General features: G+C 35.8%; 1 protein-coding gene and 2 long non-coding RNA genes across 10 annotated transcripts in view; 1 reads left to right on the top strand and 2 right to left on the bottom strand.

The window, feature by feature from the left end:
• Positions 1-1,584: 1,584 nt before the first annotated feature.
• Positions 1,585-11,543, bottom strand: LOC121065582. The gene is made up of 2 exons (XR_005817163.1): positions 6,804-11,543; positions 1,585-1,996 (listed from the first exon to the last, which is right to left on the bottom strand). It is a non-coding gene; the product is annotated as an uncharacterized LOC121065582 (long non-coding RNA).
• A 13-nt stretch (positions 11,544-11,556) lies between these two features.
• Positions 11,557-13,719, bottom strand: LOC121065581. Its single transcript, XR_005817162.1, has 3 exons — positions 12,866-13,719; positions 12,107-12,356; positions 11,557-11,787 (listed from the first exon to the last, which is right to left on the bottom strand). It is a non-coding gene; the product is annotated as an uncharacterized LOC121065581 (long non-coding RNA).
• Positions 12,233-27,559, top strand: part of HGF (hepatocyte growth factor) — a 64,906-nt gene continuing 49,579 nt past the window's right edge. For 7 of the 8 annotated variants that reach the window (XR_005817141.1, XM_040548434.1, XM_040548447.1 and 4 more), the window contains exons 1-2: positions 12,233-12,365; positions 25,165-25,330. Coding sequence is in view for 7 of the 8 variants with exons in the window: in XM_040548434.1 (XP_040404368.1) it covers positions 12,290-12,365; positions 25,165-25,330 (242 nt within the window). In the remaining variant the exon portion in view is untranslated. Of the gene's footprint in view, positions 12,366-21,271; positions 21,337-25,164; positions 25,331-27,559 lie in introns of all 8 variants that reach the window. The other variant, XM_040548474.1, reaches the window with a different exon arrangement.

A 27,559-nucleotide genomic window follows, 5' to 3' on the forward strand; every position in this document is an offset into this window, starting at 1 on the left:
CCTCTTGCAATCAAAATCAATTCAAATTTCATCTAAGAGGAGATATGTTGAGGACACTGAGAAGGTCAGGGATCTGAGTGAGAGGAAGTAAATACTTCTAGGGTACTTTCAAGGCAACCATCATTTTATTCTGTGCAGTCAGATTAATTGTGTCCCCAAATGTCTATTGATTTCTAACAGTGCTACAGTGAAAGCTAGTGATCAGCTCGGACATAATTGAAAACATGGATATCTGGCATTAAATGAAATGAATACCACCAAAAATTAATAGATAGAATTGAGAGGCATATGTAAACATTTTCATTGGGAAAAGAGCTGTAGCATGGAGTTATATGCTTTATTTGGTTTCTTTGTGGTCAGTCAATATGTATATGCCAGTAATATGTGATGTTACATGGCAAATTGGCATGTGTGTTTTTCAGAGTTCACCATTGAGCATTCTGCCTCTGGCCCAGCTGGTAGCACCCAGGAAGCTGGGCTTTGCATGGCAAGGCCAGAGCACTGAAATACGGAAGTATATAGAAACATGTTAGAAATGTGAGGTATAACATGGCAGAAATACAGTGTGAGTCAAGCAATAATACGTGTTTCCCCATCTATTTATGATATGATCATACGTATCAGTGATTTGGCTCTCTTGTAATATTTTACAGACTGCTTGGATTCTAGAAGATATCTGAAAGTTTTCTTATGTTTCTTATTTTCACTTTCACTTCTCTGGCTTATATAAAAAAAGGCCATTTAAAATGTATTTGTGGGTAGGCAACCTTCCATTTCAAACACAGATGGTACATCTGCATTTATTATTTAGACATGTTAAGTGGAATGTATTGTAACTATAGTTTGTTCTCTCTGACTTATTAAATTTGGATATGATACAGTGACTCCTTTAAAACATCGATGCATTTGTGCTCTATTACCATTTAAAAACAAAACAAAACAACAAAACAAAAAACTGCACACACAAAAAACTGCTTTACCCCTTTGCTTTAGTTGCTGTTCCACACTCATTTTTCTGCAGAGACTTTACTTATAAAAAAGGTCTTGTTATTGCCTTGTTGTTCATCAAGCATGTGATCAGTTTTAGATTAAAGTATGTGATGTACTGCTGAAAATGATTTTCCTTCCTGCTGTAGTTATAGCATATCTGATTGAATACTCATTTCACTGAGTTTGTTATTTCACTGGATTTTTTGCTGGCCAGATGACCTAGGATTCCCAGTTTAATGTGTTTTTTTTTTTTCTTTTTTTTTTTCTTTTTTAAATTTTATTTTTACTTTATTTTTTGTTTGTTTGTTTGTTTTTTCCCTCTTCTTTGAATTACATCACAAAAACTAGCTGTTCATTCAGAATAAATTTTTCAAAACTGAGGTTTGAATTTAAGTAATTTTGTTGCATTTTGGCTTAGGATAAAATTAAATGGGTTTTCCACTTCTGTCTATGTATTATTTGATAAATAGTTTGTAAATTATTCTAGAGTCTCTGTTCTTTGAATTGCCTTATCTGTTTTAATAAAAATAGTCCCATTTGCCTTGTCAAAAAACAGCAGCAGCCCCATAGATTTAAAAATGGACATAACATTAAATTTGTGAACATATTTTATTACCTCTTTAAATGTGTCACATAGAACAACAATTAGTTTATACTATTGATGATGAAGAATGAAGTCTAGGGCAAAGACCTGCTATATTTTTCAAAAACAGTGGAATGGAAATTCATGAGAATTAGGATGTCAAGTAGACTTTCACATCTTTTTCTGAAGCTATGAAGTTTCTCTGTAAAACAGAGTGGTTTATGCGAAATTAAAAAAAAAAAAAAACCACTTTGGAATTACAACAATTTCTTCTTTTTGGCCTGCAGAATGCTACTGAGATTATATAATACCACATGCTGGGGGGCATAATCCTTTCTGTTTCCCTCTTGCTTTCAACTGTGATGCCTAAGATGTGATCATTGTGGGCTGGTCTCCACTGTTAGCCCCCATTCCTCAACTTTTCTGCAAGAGAACATTGGAAATAAAGTTATAACAGGCTGTTTATCATGCTAGTACTTTATCTGCACTATATGGATACCCTGATGTAAATGATAGAACTTTTCAAGCTGTTACTATATCTTTAACTCCTGAAAAAGTTTATTTGAAAATCTATTGCACTTTGAAGAAGTATCTTTTCTGGTTCTATTGTAACTTCACATTTCAGCAGTTACTTGCCTGTCTGCAAGTCAAAAAAGAAGACAATCAACAAGTTAATAGTTACTAGAGCTTGATATGCCTCCTAAAATGCATACTAGCTGAAATTGCACACTATTTTTTTCCCACAAATTCACAATACTTTGTAAACTTTTCTTCTACCGTTTGTTTTATAGGCAAAAAGTAATTAATAAAAATTAGCCTGTATATTTTTAAATTGACAATAGGAAGGAATAGGAAGGAATTACAGGAAGACTCCTGTAATAATGTTTGTTTTTAATAAAACTCCCAGAAGAGAGGAAGAGAATGAGAAAGAGGCAGAGAAAAACAGAAATAAACCAGGAAAGAAAAACAGAAAGACTGAGAGAAAAATATTAAGGGAAAGAGTGATTGAGGTCGAGAGAGAGAGAGAAAGAAAGAGAGAGAAGAGAAAGAAAGAAAAAGAAAAAGAAAGAAAGAAAGAAAGAAAGAAAGAAAGAAAGAAAGAAACAAAGAAAGAAAGGAATAGAAAAGAAAGAAGGAAGGAGAGAAGAAAGGAAGGAAGAAAGGAAGGAAGAAAGGAAGAAAGAAAAAGAGAGAATGAGAAAGAGGAAGGAAGGAAGGAAGGAAGGAAGGAAGGAGGGAAGGAAAGAAGGAAGTGCAAGAGCGCAAGAGTGCAAGAAAGAAAGAAAGAAAGGAAAATATTAGGATTAAATTCCAAATACACTGACAGCTACTGGTAATGAGGCATATAAGTGGTTTACCAGAGTAATTAGTGTCTTTTTTTTTTTTTTTTTTTTTTTGTTAAGTGTGATATAAAGCATTCAAAATGTTGGTTAATTATGTCTTCTGTTAAAAACTGGGAAATTATTTCCAGATATATAGTCACTTTTCTACACCAGCACTTTCAATGGGACTATAACAGACATCCTTGTGATAATGTACAAGTTTACACTAGATAGTGTGCTTGCTATTTTAATTTTGGGAAATAAAAGCCAGATTTACTTTTTTTTTTTTTTCCTTTTTTTTTTTTTTTTTCCTGGATAAACTATAAGAAAACTAGTTTTAAATGTTGTTCTACTCAGGTGGAGTGACACAGCCCTCTATTTCCTGTGGGTACTCAATGCACATTCTCAGTGGTTTATTGTAAGTGCTTCCATAACTAAAGGACATATGCGTAAAAAAATCTTAGGAAAAAATAAAGACAGTTTGTTATCATTATTCTTTAATATGTGAATTGAAACCACATTTTCTGATCTCCTGGGAATAACTGAGTAAAGACATTGGAATGTTAAAAATTAACTAATCGGATATGTGGCATGGAAATCTACGCATTTTCAGAAGTGACAGTTTCAGTTTCTCATTCAGAAATTGTTCAAGTATTTGCATAAAAATCACTTAAAGGGCAGTGGTTTATTGTTTTATTTGTTTGCTTGTTTGTTTTCATCTTAAGGAATGGTAACAAAATTGCAATACTGAGCATTTATTTTTCCATAGTATATAAAAGGGCTATCATTTTCCAGGCTTTTATATGTGAAACATTTTGTATCAGACATCAAAAACTACTTACAAAATTGTATAATTGAATATTCCTTGTCCAGGTAATTTAGCTCATATTTATGTTTGGCTGAGTAATGTTTACACTGGAACTATGATAGGCAGCATAAAGAGAGAAAAAAAATCATAAAACACTGCAAAGGTCATTAATTTTGCAGCACAAAAAATTGGATGACCAGAAATGTTGGCATGTTGGGAAACATTCTAATGAAGTATCACTGCAAGCTTGCTCTGTTTTTATACTTTTCCGTAGACGTTATTCATTGGTTACTGTCAAATAAAATTCATATTCTGCATGGACTTGTCCTTTGACTTAATCTATAGATTCTTATTTTCAAAATGAGGGTTGCTAACCTTTGGAGGTAAATTTACAATGAATATTAATCTGTGCATTACTATTTTAGGAAAGTCTTCAGTTTAGGATAGACCACAACAGGTACTCAACAGGAAAAGAAAAAAAAAATATTTACATAAAATGTTTTTCTATGCTACTGTTGTAAATGCTCTGTATATATTCATGTCATTCTGTGTTTTGTTTGTTTGTTTGTTTGTTTTGTTTTGTTTTTTTGAAGAGAATTTTATTCAAGAATCTGATAAAAAAAATATTGAAATAGACCACCATATCAGTTTGCTTAACAGTAGCATTTCAAATTCAAAAACTTATTCTTTACATGATAAGTTTCATTTTGGACATGAAGAACGGGATCACAACTTTGGGAAAGCAGAGCAAAGCTGATGCATATGAACAAGCAGACAGCTTTGGAATTGTAATTTAGACCATGGACTTCTAAATTCTTCTTCAATCTTATTTTTGCTGCACAATTTCATAACAAAATCCCCAGCAGGAGAACATGGCAAGGCAAGAATATAATCTGTCACTTATCACTTTCATTTAATTTACACTGAAGCCTAATCATCCATACGCAAATTTCACTTACAAGGAAAAACAAAACAAAACAAAACAAACAAAAACCACCACAAGAACCCTTAGTAATAATTAAACTCTATGAAAAGTGGGGTTCAGGTAAAATAGATACGATAGTGTTGAGATATGAAATACTAAACATAGAACAGACAAAAAGTGAGTATGGTTTATTGGCATATCAGCGTCATTTCAGTTCTAACATGGCAGAGCTTGTGGTCAAACCTTTAAGAGAAAAAACTGTGCTGAAAAAAAAATATAAAATGTTTTGTTTCTCTTTGGAAGAAATGAATGCAGATAAAAAATTTAAGTTTGCCCTAGTCTTCCTTTGAGAGTTCCTGTCCTGATTCTGCAACCACGTCTCTTTTACCTACTTGATTATTTTCCAGTAGCTGCATTACAAAGCTCATATCCCAAACAAGGAGACTTTGATTCAAATAAAGTACCCTAAGCTTGTTCTTGAAAAGAATTCAAGCTGAGATTTTTCCTCTGATAACATCTTTTCTGACGTCTTGGCAAGCTTTCTGTCTCTGGGGTTACAAACCTTAAGCCACGAAAGATCAGAGCTTTAGGGCCATCAATTGTGAGTTCTTTTTTGTTTGTTTTCTCTGAGATGCTATTGATACACCCTCATATCTGAGAATTTGCAAAGAAACTGATGAATCCCCATTTAGGTTTCTTTCTAAAATCTTTAACAGAACCCTAGGTAGAAATTCTTCTCTTTGATATGAAATCCTATAGAATTTACTCTAAGCAAGTTCTAGAAGACTTCATACTCTGGAATTCAAAGGACTAATACTTTTGCCCCCGTATTTTTGAATTGCTGAAGTCATTCCATAATGTATAAATCATAGTCAAAGTCCAGATTAATTTTATTCCTTGTTTCTCTAAACATATTGAAAATATATTTTCAAAATATAAAATGTCTGCCAATCTGAGCTATTAATAGTTTTTTTTTTTTTTTTTTTTCCCTGCAATATTTTTAATTAAAAAAAAAACAACAACTCTTTATATTATTTTTGTGACTTTTTTTAGCATCAGTTTTGGTAAGATCTTCTTATACAGGTCTCAGTGATGTTTATTTTATAGAAGTATCATATTGGACAACAAGGACCCTTTGCTGTCTGCCAACAATTTCATTTCTCTGCACAGAGAAAACCTGTTTTATTTTTATTTTTTCCTACTGAAAGACACACACTTAAGTTTAAACAAGTATATGTATTTGTAATAACATTCTTTTTCCATTGTAAGTATATATATATATATTGTTTAGTAGGTTGTTTTGTTTGTTTATTTTTGTTTGTTTGTTTAGGTTTATTAGTAAAATAATGTCTTTATATGAAATACTTAAATATATTTTTATAGTAAGAACAATTACTGAAAAAAAAAACTCTATGAAATCTACAAATTATTTTTCAATTTGTGATTTAATATGTAAAAAAAGATCTTAGAAAAACTATTCCTCAGTTTTAAAATTTAGCCAGTTAAATGATAATATATATATATATTCAGACAGGTATACTATTTTTATTTATTTATTTCTTTATTTATTTTTCTTTCAGGTACTCTCTTGGTTTTCATTGAATTAAAATATAAGGTAAAGGAACCTGTATTATTTGTACATATCAAAGTTGCAGAGTGAGCATTACTGTATTGTTAAAATCACTTATTTACACATCTTAGCTCAGGTACTAAAATCATAAAACTGGTTTAAAACGCAGGAGATAGGTGATTATCTTAGTAGTTGGACATTGTAGGCTGATATTGAAAAGCTTTTCCAACAGTAAGATAGAGTAGAAATATATTTGATGTATACACATAAATGTAGTTTAGTTTTCCTTTACTGTAATGAATATTTGTAATTTATATAAATATTTAAAGGAATCAAGGTTTTGTGAATGAGAAAGAAAAAAAAAACAGAATAAAAAAAAAGAAAAAAAAAAAAGGAAGAAGAACGCTGGAGACTGGAAGATAAGTTTAGCCAAACATTTGATTTTCAGATTACTCTGTCATGGAGAATACATCTTCTCATAAGCATGAAAAAGCACTTCTTTAATTTGCTAAAAATTGAATTCTTATGGTGAAGCACAAATGTACAGATATTTGAATAGTTAAATAGTGTGGAGAGTAACTATCCTCAGAGAACTAACTCAGTACCTATGGCATGTAAATTAAGGGCTTCTGGGGCTGTTGCTTCATATTGAATGTATTCAGCTTCTGTTTGTTTTTCCAATGGCCAGTACCACAACTTGATTTTAGTAGAAAAAAGGTCAAAGAGAGGTTCATTTTTTTCTTACATTCTTGGACAAAAAAAATCTACTTGGACAAAAAAAATCTACTGTAAAGGTTTTGAGAATCACATTAGACCCTGAGTAATACAGACAAAGCACATCAGAATTTTGTGGCATTTATCTTTTCTAGAAGTTTTGGCATTGCAGAGATTAATAGATGGGGAAACAAAACAAACAAACAAACAAACAACCAAATTAAACAAAAAGTTTAACATCCTCAATTCATACATGTAAACTCTCAATACATAAATACATACAATACATACAAATAATACATACATACTACTTCTGAGTAGAGTGAGGGATTGTTTTGCCTTCCAGAGTCGAAAGGCCAGATCCTAAGAACATTTAGCCACAATGCAGCACACTCCAAAAAGCTTAGTATGGATATTACTGGGATTTTTTCTGAAAATAATGTTTTCATTAATGTAAATTAGTTTGAAGGATTTAGCTTCATGTAAACAAAGCGTTTAGGTGTTAAGATACTAAAAAAATTGATCAAAAAAATTCCTACTAATATCAACTTGATGTACATAAATTCTTGCCTTTTTTTTTTTTTTTTTTTTTTTTTTTCCCCCAATATATTGAAAATTGTCAATTCCAAACTAATCTGGAAGGATTCATTCAGAATCAGCTGCCACTGGGCACCATGCCATAAATGGCTTACATGGCTTTTATACTAGAACTTAAATTATTATTATTTTTGTTACTCAATTTACCTATTCTTAATCAGCATATAACGTACATGTAAAAAGCAGTTAAAGTATGTCTTAGATAGGAAAGCCATAAGGTATTTATGCCACTAAAAGACTGCAGGGATGAACCCTGGATTACTGGACTAGGTTTAGGACTCAGACCTGAGAGTAGGACACAGCACCTGAGAGTGTGGCAAAATTGTGAATTGTGTGGGCAAAATTGTGAATTATATATATTGGAATATTATGAACATATGTTAATTTTAATAAGTGGAATGAAACACAACCAAGTCACTTGGGAGATCATATTCTTTTTTAATCTCAACAACTTCAGAAGCATGCTTTTAATTCTGCAGGAGCATACATCTATGTATAATATGATATTCTAGATTGTTTAACATTGTATGCATGTCTTGCATTGTTTTTCATGGTTTGTGCCATGAAAGTGCTCAGTTGAGGTATGAAGCCTGTTTACAAATGCTTGCTTTTGGGTAAAATGCAATTGTAGAGGTTCAATCCAAACTGTACTATGTATTGTTCCTACAAGGCCAGGCAATAACCCCTAACTCTTTTTTTTTTTTTTTTTTTTTTTTTTTTTTTTTTTAATAAGCTATGACATGGGCTGAAGGAAAAAGTTGAAAAAGTTTAAGGCTGTATAGTTTATGGTATTAAATCCATGTGGGATTTTATCTGTGAATGCCATGTAGCTGAGTGCCTACATTGCAGAAGGAGGTGTAGTTCTTGCCATCATCCTAAAGTCTCCCTGGTGTCTAATCAGCATGAAGCCTCATCTGAGATGCCAAACTCTCCTGCTTCACTGCATGGAGGTGTAAACACATGACTGGTGTGGTGAATTTGCCCTCTGGGACCAGCAGTTCAGATCTGCAGCATTTAGCATGATGACATGCAAAATCCTCTTGGCTGAATCTAAAATGATGGACTCAGGGGGTGGTTGAGCTTCTGCCAGACACCAGACACATTAATCCCTGTGCTAGGATCTTGTTATCCTCTTCTTCCCCCTTTTCCTTTCCTTTCCACTATTCCCCCCCATTTTTTTTTTTTATTTTTTTTATTTCCTGCATGAAGAAATGAAGAAAGCCTGGGGCTTGGGCTGGAAGGTGCCATGTGACCATCTGGGACTCTGGCTCAAGTGCCTCAGCAGGGATTGACACTTGACATGTAGTTCTATTAAACTCTGCATTTCTGAACAGCATTGAATAGGGAGATTCAGTCTCCAGTCTATACCTTGGTGTTTTTTTTCCTACTCTCAAGCTCAATTTATTAAAAAAAATATAAAAAATAAAAAATAAATAAGAGTAGATCCCGCAGATAAGATGAACCACAATTTTTTGGTTTATACTTAAGAACTTTTTCATTAATCAACATGACATTGAATAATAATTACTACATGTGCTTGTTATTGGGCTCATTATCCAATGAAACTTTAGCGTAAGGAGTGCTACATATAGAAGAGGTTAAATCAAGAAGAAAAAAGGTTTATTTTGGACACAATAGGTAATTCATATGACAGATGCTGGTTCATTTAGGAAAACTTTCCTTTAAAGCTAATTGTGACTTGGTATTACTCTGTGAGTGCGTGTGCAAATTCCTGCCAAAATTTTGAATATTTAGCATTTCTGAGTAGCAACTTACATCTGAAAAACAGATCCAACTGTGGTTATGGTCAGAAAAGGATATATAAAAATAGCAGTTTCTATGTATTTGGTCATGTCTGCTTACTTTTCCAACCAAAATAAAACTTTTTCAAACTTTTTTACTCATGTAGGCAGTCTAGAGCCAATATATCTTTGGTAAAGCATGCAGTAACACTTTTCTTTTTAGATATAGTCTACAGAAATGTTATGCTACTTTCCTAATACAGAACTATACTGGTTTGTAAGTCAGGTTATCAGGGCAAGTTTACAAGGTGGCCAAAGAAATTAGAAGCCAAAAAAGAAGAAAAAAGAAAAAGAATACCAATACACACAACAGAATATTCTTGCATAAAACCTACAACTTTTGGTTATCCTATTTAGCTCTTTAGTTTCTCTCTATGCAGACTAAAACCTGACATTGAATTCTCTTTAGAAAACATAAGCACAAAATGCAATTTTTACAGCCTTTCTTCATATTGAATTTCATTTCAAGATAAAATTTGACTGAACTGAACTAAAATATTATGCTTCACTTGTAAAATACATGGGGCAAGAAGACAGAGAAAAAGGATCATACTACATTTCGCAGTATATGATGTGGGACCAACGAGCATTGTCAGTTCCCAGATCCAGATGCAAATCTTTGCCTTGACTGCTTATGAATATATCATCTGAATGTAGCACCTAAAAGATCTTTTCCTTTCTAATTTCTCTTCAGTCTCTGGACCTTCACTCCGCATGCCTTATTTTTCATTGAAGGGCAGTACGACTTATGTAAAAAGCAAAGGTGTTCTCCAGCAGGCTCCCAAAACTGGTCAAATAGAGAACCATATCTAAGGAGTTGCACATGCCCAGAATAATATCTGCAGGCAAAGAAGCTTATGCCCATGACCTGAACTCTCAGTCAGAACTGCAAATACATTATGAATAATACACAGGACTATGTATTAATAATAGGAATCCATATAGCAAAATATTTTCTCCATTAGGGAGCATACTAGTCCCCATGAGACACTGCAGAAACCCTCCTAAAATTCAGGAGAAATCTGACTACAGACCAAATACTCCACCTTAGGGAAGTCGGTGGCAAAAAATCTACTTGACTTTAATGGTGCATAATTTGGGGCTTTATACAAAGAAAGGTCAATCATCACATGCATGGACAACAAGTCAAATGCATCTGGTTAACGGAATGTGGCTATTTTGGGCTCAGCATGGTGCTATGATTATTTTTGTTGCTTATTGTTTATATTTATGTCTATCTTAAAGCACAAGCAGAAGAACAGAAAACAGAAACTGAGATATCCGTGTTCTATTATTTGCAGTGGACAAGGATTTCGCACAAGGTCAATGGCATAAGGAATACAAATTCTCTGCTCTCAGGTTGTGCTTCTTTATGAAACTCCAGCAAATAAAGCTTTATTCTTTGGAGAAAAAACAAGAACAGCAAAAAAACAGAAATAATTTTCATTCTGAACATTTAAGAAAGGTTTTTTTTTTTTTTTTTCACATGAATGTTTTTCCTGTAACACCAAATGTTCAAAATATTTTCTTCACAGACTCTCTCTCAACTCCTTATTGTCCCCTTTCTTTCACTTACCCAGACAGTAATTTCCAAATAGAAATATTTTGTTTTGATATTGGGTATAACTTGGGTGAAAGGAAAGAAAAATATATATACGTATATTTTTGGAAATAAAGGAAAAAATGAATAAAAAGCAATGAGCATTTTTGCCTTTGAAAACAACACAGTTTTGAGAAAAACTCTTTCACTCAAAGGTGTTTATGAGCAGGATGGATAGTAAGTCTGGGCAAGGGAAACTGGACTGGAGAAGACCCATTTCTGACTCACATGGCAGGGGTCCACATGCAGGTCTCTTGTTTATTTGCGGAAAATGGAAAGAAAGGTTTTCCTACTGCCTCTGTTGTCATACACTTATGCAATAGACCATAGGTGGGTGCATGGGAGAAAGAAATGGTTTAAATTACAGCAAAACTTTTCCTGAAGTGTTTATTTTTGAACACTCACATGTAGCGAAGGCCGGTCTCATGCTTTTAAACAAACTCCAATGCCATTTCTTCCATGAAGTTAAAAGGAAGCGCAATAGAAGAATTAGAGTCATTTTGCCAGCAATAGAAGGAAGGTCGGGCTTCGCTTTGGACTGTGGTTTGTCTCCACAGAGAAACACCAGCCAGCTGATACTTGAACTTTAGATTCCCCAGAGTTGCCACAATTTTGGGGAAGTGGCACTTGTCAGATGGCCAAAGAGGGTGATGGAAAGGCCAGGCCAGTGGCCAAGGGGGAGCCATGGACAGGTCGGAGGAAAGTTGTGCTTCTTAACCAGGAAACGGTCTTGCTTTGTTCCTGGCTATGGGGCAGCAGGAGTCCTGCTGAAACAGCCATGGTTGAGGGTCCTGCCTGCATATGAGGCCAAAGGGCAGGTGGAGAAAGGGCGACTTTGTGAGGGGAGACGTCTGTGGGCAGGAACAGGTGTTCTGGCTGCAGGTGAGAGGACAAAGAAGGTTTGGGGGCCAGGAGTGGGGAAGGGGGGGTTGGGAGGGCTGTGCAGCAGCAGACACTAGCCCCAGAGCAAGCTCTGAGGGACCCGGTCAGCCTGGCTGCTCCCCCTGAGCCCCGGGAGGGATCCAGGGAGGGAGGGATGCTGTGGGGAGGAAAGAGGGAGGGAGAGAGGGAGGTGGCTGTGGGAGCCCCCTCCCTGGGCTGGCTGCGGGGCGGGAGGGGAGGCAGCTCCTGGGGAGGGGAGGGGAGGGGTGGGGGAGAGGAGGCAGAGAGGGGATGTTGTTAAACAGTTTCTTACCGTAAGAGGGAGTTGGGACCCAGATCTTTCCAGTTAATCACACAACAAACTTAGATCATCGCAATAAAAAGCGGCTCGGCTCACTCTGCTTCCTCGAGTGACCGGCTGTACACAGGGTCCTTCCGAGGAGCCATCTCCTCTCCTCCTCCCCGCCAGCCCGCCGGAGGGGGGGCCGCCGGCACCATGTGGGCCACCCAACTCCTGCCAGCCTTGCTGCTCCATCAGCTGCTGCTGCTTCCCATCACCATCCCTGCGGCAGGTTAGTTTTTCTGTCACTTCTCCAGGGACACCCCCGCCACCTCACGGCCGCGGCGTTTCCCCTCTCTCCCTCACAGTCGCGGCGGGGGCGGTGCAGCGGGTGGGGAGACCCCAACACCCCCGGCTCCCCTCAGCAATACCTGCGCTGAGGGCAGGCACCGGCAGCCGGGGGTGAGATGCCTGGGTGTCGGGGCAGGCTGAGCTCTGTTTGCGGCAGAGTTTGCTTGTCCAGGGCTTTGAGGGGACCGGAGGAGCGGGTGGTGGCTTGCGGTGATGTCGCTGCATCCCGCCACCTCCCCTCCCAGCGAGGGGGCTCTCTCAGGATGGGAAGATCTGAGGAAGTGGGAGCGGGGGAGACAGCTCCTGGCCACTGTCAGGGCATGAGGGAACATCTGCCCTTCGTTTCCAAGTGGTAGAATAAACGTTAGGTTACATAAATTGACAAGGAATACCCAAAGCAAGAGATAGTATAAGATAGTATAAGAAAGGGAACGTCCTTACCAAAGTTCAGCAGTATGGACATGCTATTTCCAGACTGAAATACTTGTAATTTAATTAGATGTTCCTGATGAAGCCCGGGAGCGGGAAGGAAGGAACAAACAATAAGTCATCAAGTGCTGGAAGCTCTTTAGCTGAATTTCTTTCCTGAAGTGTCCCCCTTGGACTGGATATCTGAAGAGCTAACTCTGTGTTTCTATTGGCCCTCTGGGGAGACGTTTGAGGAAAAAAGAGTTTGCAAAGGTTTCTACAAACCTTTCCTTCCTTCCTTCCGCCAACATTGTTAGGGTCAGACCTTTGCACAGACAGAAACAAAAGGCAGCCACAATTCAGGGAAAGGATCTGCCAGGAGTGGGCAGAGTGCGAGCAGGCACACACAGTGCTTGGGTCCTGTGGTCACGTCAGAGGGCATCAAGCACTGGGTATGGCAAGTGGTGTTGATGGCTTCCAAGACATAATTACATTTTTTTAATTAAAATTATATATATATATATATAGAAATAGGATTTAAAAGTGGATTTATTTTTTTTTTTTATTTATTGTAAACACAGTGGGCAAGTTAAAAAAAAGAAGAATGGCAGCATCACATGTAGTAAAACCTGTCATTTTTCACCTACGGTGAGTGTGGTTCTGTATGATGTTGAACTTCTCACACGACCTTCTGTTCTCAGTCTGCTCAGTGACAATTCTGTTTTTGCATTACTAATACAGGCATTAGTAGCAGGTGAAACAGAGATACAGACACTATGCTGCTATGTTTTTCTAAACTGCTTTTCCGCACACATTGCAGTTTCCATTTTGTGGACATGTGACCTTTCAGAAAAAGTGATGACTAGAGCTAGTTTGGAATTTTCTGAGTCCCCCCCCCCCCCCCCCCCCTCCCCCCCCCCCCCCGGAAAATGCTGACCCATCAAAACTTTTCATTTTAAACAGAAAATGTCTTTGGCTTGGTTCCTCCATATCAAATTAATAACAAATTTGCAGCAAAGACATTCACAATAGCTAGGGGTACCTGCTAGTGAAAAATCTTCACCTGAGATAGAAACTCATCAACTGATGGTCTAACTCGAAAAAAGCAGAACAGCCTCCTGAAACTTTATTCAGTGGGCCAACTAGACAGAAACTGGTCTATAGCCAAATTCATAAGAAGCTAGGTCATGCTTAATCTCTGGATGGTCAGGACACTTTTCTTGAATGAGACAAAGTCCTTGTTCTGCCTGACTGTAGGCTGTTAGCAGGGTCTATACTTTCCCAAGCTTAATGAATATTTCATCTATCTAATATTCCAACAGGAGAGATTGAGAGACAGATACTGTAAGTATCAGTAGGTTGATGATTATGGTTGCGCCCTAACCAATAGACTCTTCAGTTTAGGAGGGCATGGTTCATCCTGATGTGGAGGAAAATTAGATTTCCAAAACTTCAGAATTTTTCATAGAGTAGAACTTGTTTTCTGGCCAACTTTCATAGTGGCAGTTTCTTGGCAACACTCCCTTTCTTAACTTTCCTCCCCCACCCGCCTTAATATTAATCAATCCTATTGTTTGCCTTATGGGCAAGAAAGATGACTCTTACTACATGCAGCCATTGTGCTTTTTGCTTTGTAAAAAGAGGTGATCTTCAACAAAAGTTTCAGGATTGGTATAATGTATGCAAGAGAAAGTTTTGTTAGCTTCTGAAAATATATTGGTAGCTTTCTAAACATAGATGGCATCTTTCGTACAGGATTTTGAATTATTTTTACTGAGATGTTTTCAAGAAAGCTTAATGTATGTGTATATATATTTAATATTTTTATATATGAAAAAACAGGCTAAGTGATGAAAAGAGAATTTAAATATATATATACATATATAAGAAAATCCTTTCCTAATGCATGTCCATACTTTTTCTATTACTGTTCTGTCAAAGCTGATTTTAAATTTACCTAAAAATGAGTGCTGTTTCTTCTATGAGTGGATCTTGTAGGTTTGGAATGCAACGTCCTAAGTTCTGTGCAAAGACAATGTCCTGTGTTGCTGAGTTTTCTAATACATGTGGGGTTATACTAATGGGTTAAAAAAAAAAAAAAAAAAAAGGAAGGTGAAGAAAACAGCAAGAAATTTTCATGTCAGCAGGCTATCCACAATATGAGTTTTTGAGTTTCTTTTTAATATGTAAAATCTTGATTGGTGAAAGAGATAAATGTGCAAGGTTTCTATAGACTACTTGCCTAGTCATTATCAATATCCTGCAGGTCTCTGTAAGTCTAAGTCTGACTTCTTACTGAAAGAAAAAAACAGATTGGCATATTGAATGAAAAAAAAAAAAAAAGAATGAACGCTAAAGATTTATTTAAATTAAAGATATTTTCCTGTGAAAAGACTGGCATCTGAGTGTGTTTCTTCATTCAAACTTCTCAGCACTTTCTGTAGTTTGGATCATCTGAAACAGTTTCTAATGAAGATGTGGCAGTTGCACTTAGTTCCTATAAATAACTGTTCCTTAAAAAAATACCATAGCAATAATCGATGTATGAATGTTGTGTATTCCTGTGGTATGCATAGCTACATATATTTTAAAAATTTAATGTGATTTATAGTTCCCTAACCCAGCTGTAGATAATCATTATTCTATATACTGTCAACAAAGTGAAATGATACTCTGCCAGTTGGAAGACTGTATTCCTTCTGTTTAATGGAATCCTTTTGGTGCTCAGTGCCAGGGGCTGCTTGTTTTGCTCTCACATATAATACAGTTCTTACCCTGCTTAACAGATTTTCTGTTTCTATTAATGTCATTTTCATAAGCAACCTAGCAGGAGAACCTAGAGTTGAAAGACGTGAGATTAAAATGTTGCATAAAACTCTGGAAAATCGTGCACTGAAGTCAAGGAAAGGAAAACCTCTTATTGGACGAGCTCATCTGTCATTATTGTAATACTTCAACTGAGGCCAGGGTTGGAAGGGAAATGCACAGTCTCCCTCAGAGAACATAATATCTCCCCTTTGGATCTTTATGCTGAACATTAGTTTGCCACTTAAGCATTTCAGACTTTTCTAAGGAGATTTGAAGGCAGGATAACTGGGCCCCTTGATGGGTGAAAGCTCTATGTGGGAAGGAGACGGTTGCCTTGAACTTTTTGCAATTGCTTGTACTGGATGAGCATTGGAATTTTACTTTCTCCTCACCAGTCTTCAGGTGGAGGGTAGATGGGCAGAAGCTACAAGGCAGAATGGAGGCGAGAAAGGATTGATCTCTGCACTTGCTTGGGAAGCAGGAATGGTAGGAGAATTGGTGTCCTCCAGATGTGAGTAATGTTTGTACTTTGCAGTGCGGAATTAGGACAGCTCCAAAGCATTGTGAAGAAATGAAGACATCCTTGCCTTCACCTCTCTCCTTTCTGTGGGGGTTTTTGGCAGTCCTGTTAGAGGACAGTAGAAGTATTCCTGAACATGGTTAGTATCCAACACATAAAGCAATGCTGCAGTGAAGCAGAGCTAGGAGCATGCTCCAGATTACTTAAATATGCTGGCAAAATCTAGCTACAGGAGATGGAATCAAATGGCTTGTGGGCCTCCACCCATGTGCTGTCTGATGAGCCTGGCCATGCCTGGCAGTCCTCAGTGCTGCTGGCCTGGCTGGGGACTGGCTGCTCCCTCCTTCTCCCATCAGCTCCAGCTCTTCCTATGACTCCTTGCGTTGGCCAGCAGCACTATTTTTAAACGTACAACATGCAGCAAGACTCTCCGCTCCTCACAGGGTCCGTTTTGCTGCCCTTAGCAGCTGGTCACTCTGCTTCACCTGAATCCCTGCCCTGCCTGCCTGTGCTTTTCTCTATACTCCCTGCTCCAAGCCTGGACACCTTCAGTGGTGGCTGATTGCAAATGGAGTGCACAATGCGCTGGGTGCCTTAGAGGAAGCACCGAAAGCTTGTAAAGATTGTGGAACATTGTGTGAAATATAAAGGATTTAATTCTTGTGCAAATGCATAAGAAGACAAATCTTACAATGGAAAATGCTCTTTGTAATTTAGCCAGAGGTTACATACAACAAGTCAGAGTACAAACTGCAGACCATTTGTTTCTGCCAATGGGTCCCAGCATCCTGCTGTGCAGATAACCTTTTCTTGGAAGAAAAAGAGCTGTCCATTTGCATCTAACATCCAAGTTTAGAACATGCTATCAGTTTTTAATGTTATCCTTTATTTCTGAAGTTTTCACACTGACTGTAGGAGAGGGTTACAAAGGCAGAACTTAGCAAATGTGAAGTTGGGTTCCAGAGAAAATGGCACTCTTTGCAGCTGCTACGGAGGGATATGTGTGTATGGGTGCGTGTGTGGGTGTGGGTGTGTGAGTGAGTGGTAATATGCAACGTAAAGCCAAAAAGAAAAATCTTTTTGCATTTCCTGAATCTGCTCAACAGCTAAACTGAATGCCAACATAAAAATAAGGAAAAAATTATCTCTGTATGATATATTTCTATTTTAATCTGTTTTCTAAAAATTGTGGATTTTTTTTTTCCATGAAGTCTCTTTTGCCAAAAAAATAAAATTCAAAAGTTAAAAAAAAAATCATGTGGTCCTCCAGATACCTTTCTGAAAAACTATTTAATTGTCACAAGTTAACGATGACTCTTTGGACAGATGGTTTTATTTTGATGACATTCCATCTATATGGCTGACTGCAGTTTTTATAGGTATGGTTGGTAAACATTTTTAATGCCAAATTATTGTCTTACATGAATAAAGGCATTCAACTTAATCTGGCATCTAAGTCAATTCAATCTACAAACTTATTTTCTTGGATACATTTCAGAATTGTTTCTGTTTCCATTTCTTTCTTTCTTTCTTTCTTTCTTTCTTTCTTTCTTTCTTTCTTTCTTTCTTTCTTCTTTCTTTCTTTCTTTCTTTCTTTCTTTCTTTCTTTCTTTCTTTCTTTCTCTCTCTCTTTCTCTCTTTCTCTCTTTCTCTCTTTCTCTCTTTCTCTCTTTCTCTCTTTCTCTTTCTCTCTTTCTTTCTCTCTTTCTTTCTTTCTTTCTTTCTTTCTTTCTTTCTTTCTCTTTCTTTCTTTCTTTTACCTTTTTCTTTCTTTCTATTTCTTTATTTTTTCTCTTTCTCTCTCTCTGTCTCTCTCTTTCTTTTTCTTTCTTTTTCTTCCTTCCTTCCTTCCTTCCTTCCTTCCTTCCTTCCTTCCTTCCTTCCTTCCTTCCTTCCTTCTTTCCTTCCTCCCTCCCTCCCTCCCTTCCTTCCTTCCTTTCTTTCTTCCTTTCTTTCCTTTTTCTTTCTTTTCTTTCTTTTCTTTCTTTTCTTTCTTTTCTTTTCTTTCTTTTCTTTCTTTCTTTTTCTCTTCCTTCCTTTCTTCCTTCCTTCCGTCCTTCCGTCCTTCCGTCCTTCCTTCCTTCCTTCCTTCCTTCCTTCCTTCCTTCCAAAATGAGAGGTAATTTAGAAACATTGTTCATTTTTTTTGCATTCTAGCCAGGAAACTGGATATTTTTGATACTTGAAACAAGCATAAGGAGTAGTCAAAATAAGTGAAAGTAAGTTGAAAAAAGTTAAAAGTAAATTTAAAACGATGAGCACTTATTCACTTTATCAAAGCGACTCTTCCAGGACTTGGTTTAAGAGAGAAAACTGTCGTGAAAATATTTGCTTAAAGAACTGCTTCCTGAATATTCTTACAGATAATAATAAGACCATATAAAATATTTTGGTATCAACATGCACCATTTTATATATATATATATATATATATTTTTTTTTTTTTAAAATCTTTTTTTTTACAGTCACTATACAGTTAAACAATGAAATACACTTTGCATATGGTGTCTGAAACCATTTGATAGCACATACTTTCAAGTTTGTTTTATTCATAACAAAACCAGTATATTTGTGGTATCATACTGGGACCTGCACCAATATACAATTTGCCCTTAGTGTTTTATATCATTGTCCTGGAGATACAATATTGAATTTAATTCAAAATAACCCTTCCATCATGTTTTATAGATGAATTAAATACCTCACCACATTTGCTTACTATTCTTCAATCCATGTATACTAAGGACTCTTGCGTTATTGCAAACTCTATTCAACAATTTTTGCTTTTACACGAGTTTTGCCAAATGTATTTTAATGCATATGATTAAGCTTTATTTTTTATTTTGTATTAAATTGTCGTTATTTACACTGAGATAAGCATTCAGTTTTGATATCTCTTCTGAAAAATATCTGTTGACATTCTGATAACCATGGTTTTGCATACTTTTGCTGTGTATATTTTATTGAGATCTAAAATTTGCATTTTTTTTTCTCTCTTCCCCCCTCCCCCCCCTTAAGATACATATGAATATGCTCTGCTTGGGTGTAAACTCTCAATTTTTTTAGTACGTTGTTTCCTGATAAAATGCTTGTTATATTTACTGTGTTGAGCTGTGCTTCCCTTTATTTCAGATGCAGTTAAGTGTTTTTTATTTTGTTTTTGTTTGTTAGTTTGCTTTCCTGAAGGTCTTTCATGTGACAATAAACTTCTCATTTTCCCCTGTGAATTCAAACTTCTTTCCCTCCTGAATTTCACATGAAATTGAGTTCACATATTTCTTTTTTCCTAGCTCAACAGGAAATTCAGTTTACTTTGGCTTGCAGTGATGATTGTTCTTTGAAAAGATAAGCTAATATCTAATCTTATTTTGACCTTCTGACCTGGTTATCAGTTATAAAATGAATAATTAAATTTCTAGTTAGTCCATCTGTTAACTGCTCAAGTGCAAATGACTTTGTTTCATTACACACATGATGCAAAAATATTGAACAGCATTTTAAAATGCCTATTGATACTAAAGAAAGGGACTCAGGCATTGAAATGGGTTGCCCAGGAAAGTGGTGGCATCACCGTCCCTGGGGGTGTTTAAGGACCTGGTGCTTAGGGACATGGTTTAGTGGGTGACATTGGTAGTAGGGTGATGGTTGGACCAGATGAATGTCTTCTGAAGGTCTTTTCCAACCTTAATGATTCTATGATTCTATGTCTCTTCTATATTTCTGAAATATTTATATCACTTTATATGACCATTTCTCTTCACTTGACTATTCTTTAAATTTTCAGTCTCTGAGCTTCCTGCACAGTGTGTGGGCAACTTTTCAATTTTTTCTCACCAGTGCCATATTGTTTTGCTTTTTTTTTTTTTTTTTTTTTTTTTTTCCACTATTTGGCGGGACTGTAATCGACTCCTTAAATTTTCTGTCAGCATCTTCCATCCTAGAAGAATTTAGGTATCTTCCTCTCTTGAATTTTTTTTCCCCATAGTCTTAGTTTATCTTTGACATCCAAGAAACATAATAAACAGTGGTGCCGTTATGCGGCTGTCCATATGTTGTTTGTTTGTTTGTTTGTTTGTTTTTTCAAAACTGAAAATTATGAATGTCTTTTTCCATCTACCATATAAAGATCTGCAACTTACTTAACGTCAGTATCTATCATAATAGAATTAAAATCTTTCATTACCCCCGTCAGTTGGAAGTTTAACACAACAAAGCAAATTACTTGGGAAACTGCTGAATTTCTAAAAGATGTAATCCAGCTCTGCAAGTGTAAACAAACAAAATCAGGAAATAAAACTCCACACCAAAACAACAAGATTTCATTAAGGATCTTGATTCAAACATAAACCTTGAATTTAAATTTATTTATCTTCTCATTTGGATAATTTGGTGTTGAATTGTTATGTGCTTGTTCTGTTTAATAAAGTGGGATGCAAAATTAGAAAGAAAAGAAAGGAATGAGGCTTCTCACATTATCACAGAATGAGGCTTCTGACATGATCACAAATCTCCATTATGTGGTTCTTTAAGAGAGCACTAACTATTGCATAGATAGGAGTGAGACTTGGAAACCCTGAAAGCTGACATGCTGAATGCATCACAAGTCTTTATTAATAAAAGCTTTGTATAGTCTATGGCAAGTCCATAAAAGTGGGGATTTTTTGAGGGAGACAGCAGTATGCTCCAGTTGTACTCTGTAAGACTATAACTCCTAAGCCTAAATATACAACTATATTAGAAAAAGCTGCACTGATGCAGGAAGGAGAAAGAGATTACCAATGATGTAGATAATGTCAGATAAATTCATTGTAAAATTTTGCTGTAGACAATACAAGTAGTGTTTTGATCTCATTATAATGTACAAAGGTAATCTTTACGCCTGTTGATATCCTGCATGCTCTTGGTTGATGCAACAATGGTATAATTTGCCCACTTTGTTTACTACAAAACTTCTAATAGAAAAACAAATCATTTTAGTGATCAGGCTAAAACCTGAGAGTCTAATACTTGACTTGTTAATGTATTTAAGCTCTAAATCACTTGAAACTACTTTTATACTGAAGTTCTTGACTCTCTTACAGCTCAGTATCAGACTTACTGTTTTCTACTAGGTGTGAATTTTTGCATTGAGGTATAGAACATACCCAGTGTCGGGACTGAGTGGTATGATGATAGGGTGAGTACAAATCCCTTTTTGGTGTGGTAAACAGGGACAAAAGAGAAAAAGGAAATGATGTTGCTGCTATTTTCCCATTAGCCCAGTGGTTAGAAAATACCTAGAGGCTGGAAGATATGAAAATACAAATGTCTTTGCTATGTCAAACTTAATTTGTTAATCGAGGAAGTATCTACATTTCTATGACATTGATTATTGCTTTCATTCCTGGCTGTTATACCTGTTTTATTTTTTTAAAGTATAAAAATAATTAAAATAATTGCAGTTAAATAGGGCATAGAATACAGGTACCACAACTTCCTAGGGAGTTACATTATGGCTGCAGAATTAAAATTTTCTTTATTTATATTTTCTTTACCATATTTTCAATTACATATTTGGAATAGACTGAAACTACTACAGGAAAAAAAATATTTTTGGAAATAGTTTCCCCCTGATGCTCTACAGTTTGAATAATCTCAGTTAATACTCTCTATCTGAGAAGACTACACAGAAACTTCATACGGAAAATGTAGTAAGGGAACCCAGAGTTCGTTCTTGTTTCCTTCTTTTTGTAAGGAAATTTTTTCTTAAGTGAATGTTTAACACATTTTACGAAAGTGGTAGAGACCCATTGGGAAGACTGTGGAGGTACTAGATGAGATGGTGGAATACTTGCCCACTGCAGCATCCAGCTAGAGCAAACATGGTAGTTCCCACTTCCCTGGGCACTGGCTGAGCTCTGTGTTCTGTCCGACCACGTTTGCTATCATGTTAAGAGACAGAAAGAGGCACAACCCTCACCTTTCTGAGGAGTACTTGACATAAAGAAATATATTTAGTCAGCCAAAGAAATATATTTAGTTAATTAATTTTAGTTAGTTGGTTAGTTTTCTTTTGTTGAAGAAAAAAAATGTTGATTTGTATTTGAACGGATTCTTTTGTGTTTGAGTCAGCTCTTCTTATTTTCAAATTTAAGTGGAATGACAGACTTCCTTAGTAATCTGATATTCAAGTATGAGAAGCGTCAGAGGACATAACCCACAAAACAAGCAAAAGTCCTGATTAATCAAAGTTTAGGAAACGGATATGAATGACAGTCAAAAATTAGGAGCATCAGTTATAGAATATTGCATTATAGTCTTTGATGTAGAATATTTCTAGGGCACTATTTTATTTAAAATTTTAATAATAAAACCACTTAGGGTTATTTATTTATTTATTTATTTATTTCCTTTGCAGTGTAAAAGTAATGCTTTGCATTATTCAGATGGTTCTAACAAAGTCACACCACGCATTTGGCCCTTTGCCTTTTGGGTTATAGGCAAAGTCATAGAATGTTGTTGTTTGAAAGCTAAAGTAAATCAGGCTGTTATGAATTGCTAAATGCAAGATCAAACCCACAATTCTCTTTGGACAACTGCTCAGGAAAAAAAAAAAGAAAAAAAAGCACAACTGTGAACCATGCTTGTCAGGCGGCAGAGCAGAATTTCTTGATATATGTATATATATATTTTTGGATGATATTCTTGCATGCTTGCTGGTGAGTTTAAGAAGTTGTTATCATAGGGAATTAAAATAATGACACATCGGTAGATGGCAGATGTTAGCATCACGAACTAAAAGAAAATACTTTGATATTTCTGTACAGATTCTTACCTTCATTTAATATAAAAATGTTGGCTAAGAAAACATAGAAATAATGACATCTTCTAAGATAATAGATTGAGACATTTACCACAAAATCTTAATGGAAGATTTATTTTTCTGTGTTTGTCTTAAAGAGTAGATGCAACCCTTATTGCAGCACTTTGGCTCTTCCACCCAAGAACAACAACAACAAAAAGCAGCTTCAGTGTAAAGACAATACTTTCCAGTAGCAATGCTAATCCTTATAGCCAGAGTCTCAGCATAACATTTCCATAAACATGAGTCATTTTGGGTACATATGCATTGTGCAAATGCAAGGCTGAAAATGCTTATAATAACTTATATGGGTCCCAGACACAGCACCAAAGTTATTATTTGATCTTTTCAGCAAAAGCTTCTTTCTATAAAAATAATAGGGATTCCTGTAACAATACTAGGGATTTAGAGGGAAATTAATAATTTCTTTATATTTTCTGAAAATGCTTGTAGTTGGAATTAAAATTATGAGCTATTAGGTACAGGGGAATACCATTGCTCAGTTTTAAAAGAAGAGTAGAATGTGGTGAAGATTTTTTATAGGTTTATTGCAGCAGAGAGATTCTATTCCTTTGATCTTCTATTTCCCTCTTCCTCTCTCAGTCATGTCCCCCCACCCTTCACCTTTAATAACTGAAGCTTGATGAAATCTACTTTAAATGTCTTTGGTCTATTTTTAGGTGTCTTAGGGATAACTCACCACTGAGAGGTGTGATTTAGCTAAATCCAGTGAAAATGTGAGCTCCCTTAACCATCAGGATAGAAGTTCTGCCAAAGGAACAGCCCTCTTTAGCTTCATAATGTGTGCAGTTGTCAGTAACTCATTTGGATTCACAGAGAGCTCAGCTATTGCACTTTTACAACTTGTGGAGTTATTCTGAACTTCTGTACAGAGTGTACCAAACAAAAATTGCTGACCTATGTGCACTTTGCACCTGCATAAGAAATGACCCATTCAGGAGAATGGCGCACTAGGGTGAGGATTCATATATTTGCAAGCTCTGGCAAAAATTAATAAATTAGTCCTGAGCATTCATGTTCTGTTACTGTGGCTGATCCTTTGAAGAAAAAAAATGAAAGGACAGCTGAAAACAGTTATATGGAAATATGTTATGAAAAGTACTATTACCTAGTTTGTAAATGAAGGAGTGATTTGTTCACCTAACTTTTACTGCATTAGCCATCTAATCCAAAAAGATCATATAGGATCCTTGAGTGAAATAAGATAAGTAGATCCAAAGGGCAATTTATCCTTCCTGTGTTACTCATGTGTCTTAGAATAGTGAGAATCACTCTCCAGCGGTACTCATCTGCCTTCACTGATGATGGAGGAGCCTACAATGGCAGACTGGTTTCTATGGGAAAAGCAAACAAACATATGCATACAAATTGGAAAAATCGTGGGTTTTTCTTGCAAAAATCAAAGACTTTTCCTCTGGCACTTCAGCCAAACTTCTCTAGCCAATCTTGCCTGCTCCATTTTATACCTCTTCCCCTGGGTCCTTCAACAGAGACATGGAAAACAGATCTTTCTGTAGAAATCTTTGTAACAGTGCAAACTATTTCCATGTTATGGCTTCTGCCTCCCCTCCTCTTCTTTTCTGTAGGCTCACAACACTCATTCATTCACTTCTAAACTGAACACAACATTCTCACTGAGCCTTCACTAGGATGGGAAAAGATGGGAAAAATACGGGAAAAGTGAATATTTTGTTACTTTCAGGCTCCAAATCTGCTCTCAATTTGTGTTAAAATGTTCGCTGTTTTAAGAACAGTTTATCCCACTCAAACTATAATTCTCTATAACATTTTTATTCCTCCCTTTCTAATTTTAACTCCAGTCTGTCCATTAAAAGTAGACATTTGTTTAACTTTATCACTTCAGTTTTTATTGGACATGTTTATAAGATATCAGTTTTTGTGATGTATAGCAAGCATATTTTCAGGTTCTGAAAAAAATATTCACAGGGTGAAAAACTTTCCTCTTACCCTTTCCTAGTATTATGTAATTCTTTACATAAGTTTGGTAATTCTTTACAAGAAGTTTGGTACCAATGTTCCTATAATTCTTTAATAAATTATATTCATTTCTAATGCAATCTGTCATCTCAGTACTGTTCTTAACTTTTTTTTTTTTTTTCTTCTTCTTTGCTTTTTTCTTAGATGGTAAAGGAAAAAGGAGAAATCCTCTTCATGACTACAAAAAAACAGGAGAGTTGATGCTCATCAAAGTAAACAAAACACTGGAAGTTAAAACCAAGCTGTTAAATACCACTGAGCAGTGTGCCAAGAGATGCAGCAGGAACAAAGGTCTTTCATTCACTTGCAAGTAAGTTATGTATCTCTATTATTATCACATTTTTCCTAATAGATTCTTATCTAATACTCTTTGGACAAAGGTTTCTCTGTAATTGTCATCAGCTGTAGCTTGTACTGAGGACAATCTAAAGACTACACTGTTTTGATTTCTTTGACATTGTTCTACCTGTCCAGAGAATATGTCATTTCTGAAGCTTTATCTGAGTTGTTCTGTCTTTTTAGCTTGTCCAATCTGTAGTCTTTTCCATAATATAGCTGAGAAATATACTCATTTTAAGATGTCGATGATTTGTGCTGCACTGTAGTGTTCAGTGAACATTTCTGGGATTTTTATCTCTCTTATAAAATGGTTATTGTCACACATCACAGCTGCAGTATTTCAGCACCACTTCAGACCATATTCTATCTTCATTTTTTGCACATTACTCCCACTAAAGTCAATGGGAACTTCACACATGGAACACAGATACATACACTGCTGAAGTTCACTGGCAAGTACTATGAATTTGATACAATGGATTCAAACCTTCTCAGCTGTACAATCATTACAAGTATATGATAGCTATTCTACAGCATCTGCTGTCTCTTACAAACACATCATGCAGCTGATTGCTTGTCTGCCTAGTAAATATTCTCTACTATTTTTTGGAACAAATCACTGTTATTTTTCCTGTTTATTAGACTTGAATTGTTCCCTGGCCTCTCCTAGTCTAGACCATTAGCAATAAATGAACACAGAAGAATCTTGGAGAGAATGAATGGCTTCTGTACTAGTAAGCATTGGGCTAAATGTCAGCCTGATCTTGAAATACTAAAAAAAAAAAAAAAAAGACTTACGACAAATAGAAGTCAGATCAAATGTGATAAAAGCTCTTCCTTGGCAGAAAAGGTCCTCCATTGAAATTTAATCTTTTTTTAAGCCTTTAATTCCAAATTAAAGGAGATCTGGAGATGTAGTTTTTATTATTTTGTACTTTGACTATTTACATATGCAAACAATAAGCGGAGTTTACATATTTTCCAGGCACTGATATTTTTCACATGGTACAAGCAACTCCTTTTCCTATTGGCAGAGCTTCCACTGACATCATTACCAAGTGGATCAGGTTGTACTCCATGGAATAAGAAATCCTTCAGTTTTGGTGTTCAGTGGCAAGGAGTAGTATAAAATTAGGTTTTACAGTATAAAAAAATACTAAATAATGCCAAGAAAACAATTCCAATATCTGCTCAGGAAGATTGTTTCAAGGATCTTCTAATTGTAGCTACTCTGGCTGATACATGTAATGTTCTGAAAATAATAAGTATGTTAATATATTCATTGATTCCACTTTACATGAATAATATTCTAGAACCTTTCTGTATTTTCATTACTGTTTCATTTATGAAAGTTTTTTTTTTTTTTTTTTTTTCTGTTGGGACAGTCAGTTCCTGTCACTGTATGACAGATTCATTAAGGGGCAAACTCTCTCTGCTGTAATCAGTCAATAAAAGAATATAAAGGAGCAATGATGGACTTTGAGAACACAGCTTGGAAGAATTCTGCTCACAGATAGCATCACTGCAATCAGTCATATATGGCTATTTTACACTGAAAATGAAAAAAATAATTACAAATCTGACTGCTCATGCTCTGAATTTCCCATTTTTTCCTATAGTTGTTTAACCAGAAAGGCTAGCAGCATAAGTGTAGGTGATTAGGTCTTGCCTGTGCTATCTCTGTGCAGCAAGAGAGGTTCTCTGTATCTGGGAACATTCTTGTGGTTTCATTTGGTCCCAGATGAGTCCTTTTATACTGTGCATAGTTCTTTGATGCTACTGTAAACACATATTTGATGTGTTCCCTTTTAAAGGAAGCAGTAATTGCTAATGTTTCCCTTTTATTCTTAGGATCACCAGTCTTTAACTTCATGCCAGCGTACGGTTAGTACAGGGTAAAATGTGTTGCTAACTGAAATTAAAACCAATTAGTTTACTGGCTGCTGTGTGATCATACAAAACCTAGAAGAGAAGTGGCATAAAATGACATTTTATATACGTGAAACATAAGACTTGGATTTTCCTTTGTTTATTGACATTTTTGTGACTTGATTCTAATGGTAGTACTGATCCAAGAAGTAGTTCTCTATCACTTGGGTAACAACACTAATGTTAATCTTTATTTTCTAGATGCAAACTCATTTTGTTTAAGAATTATGATAGGATAAAATAGAAATACTTCATAACATAATTATGACAA

The sequence above is a fragment of the Cygnus olor genome, chromosome 1 (genome assembly GCF_009769625.2).
Source record: "Cygnus olor isolate bCygOlo1 chromosome 1, bCygOlo1.pri.v2, whole genome shotgun sequence".
Classification (NCBI taxonomy): domain Eukaryota; kingdom Metazoa; phylum Chordata; class Aves; order Anseriformes; family Anatidae; genus Cygnus; species Cygnus olor.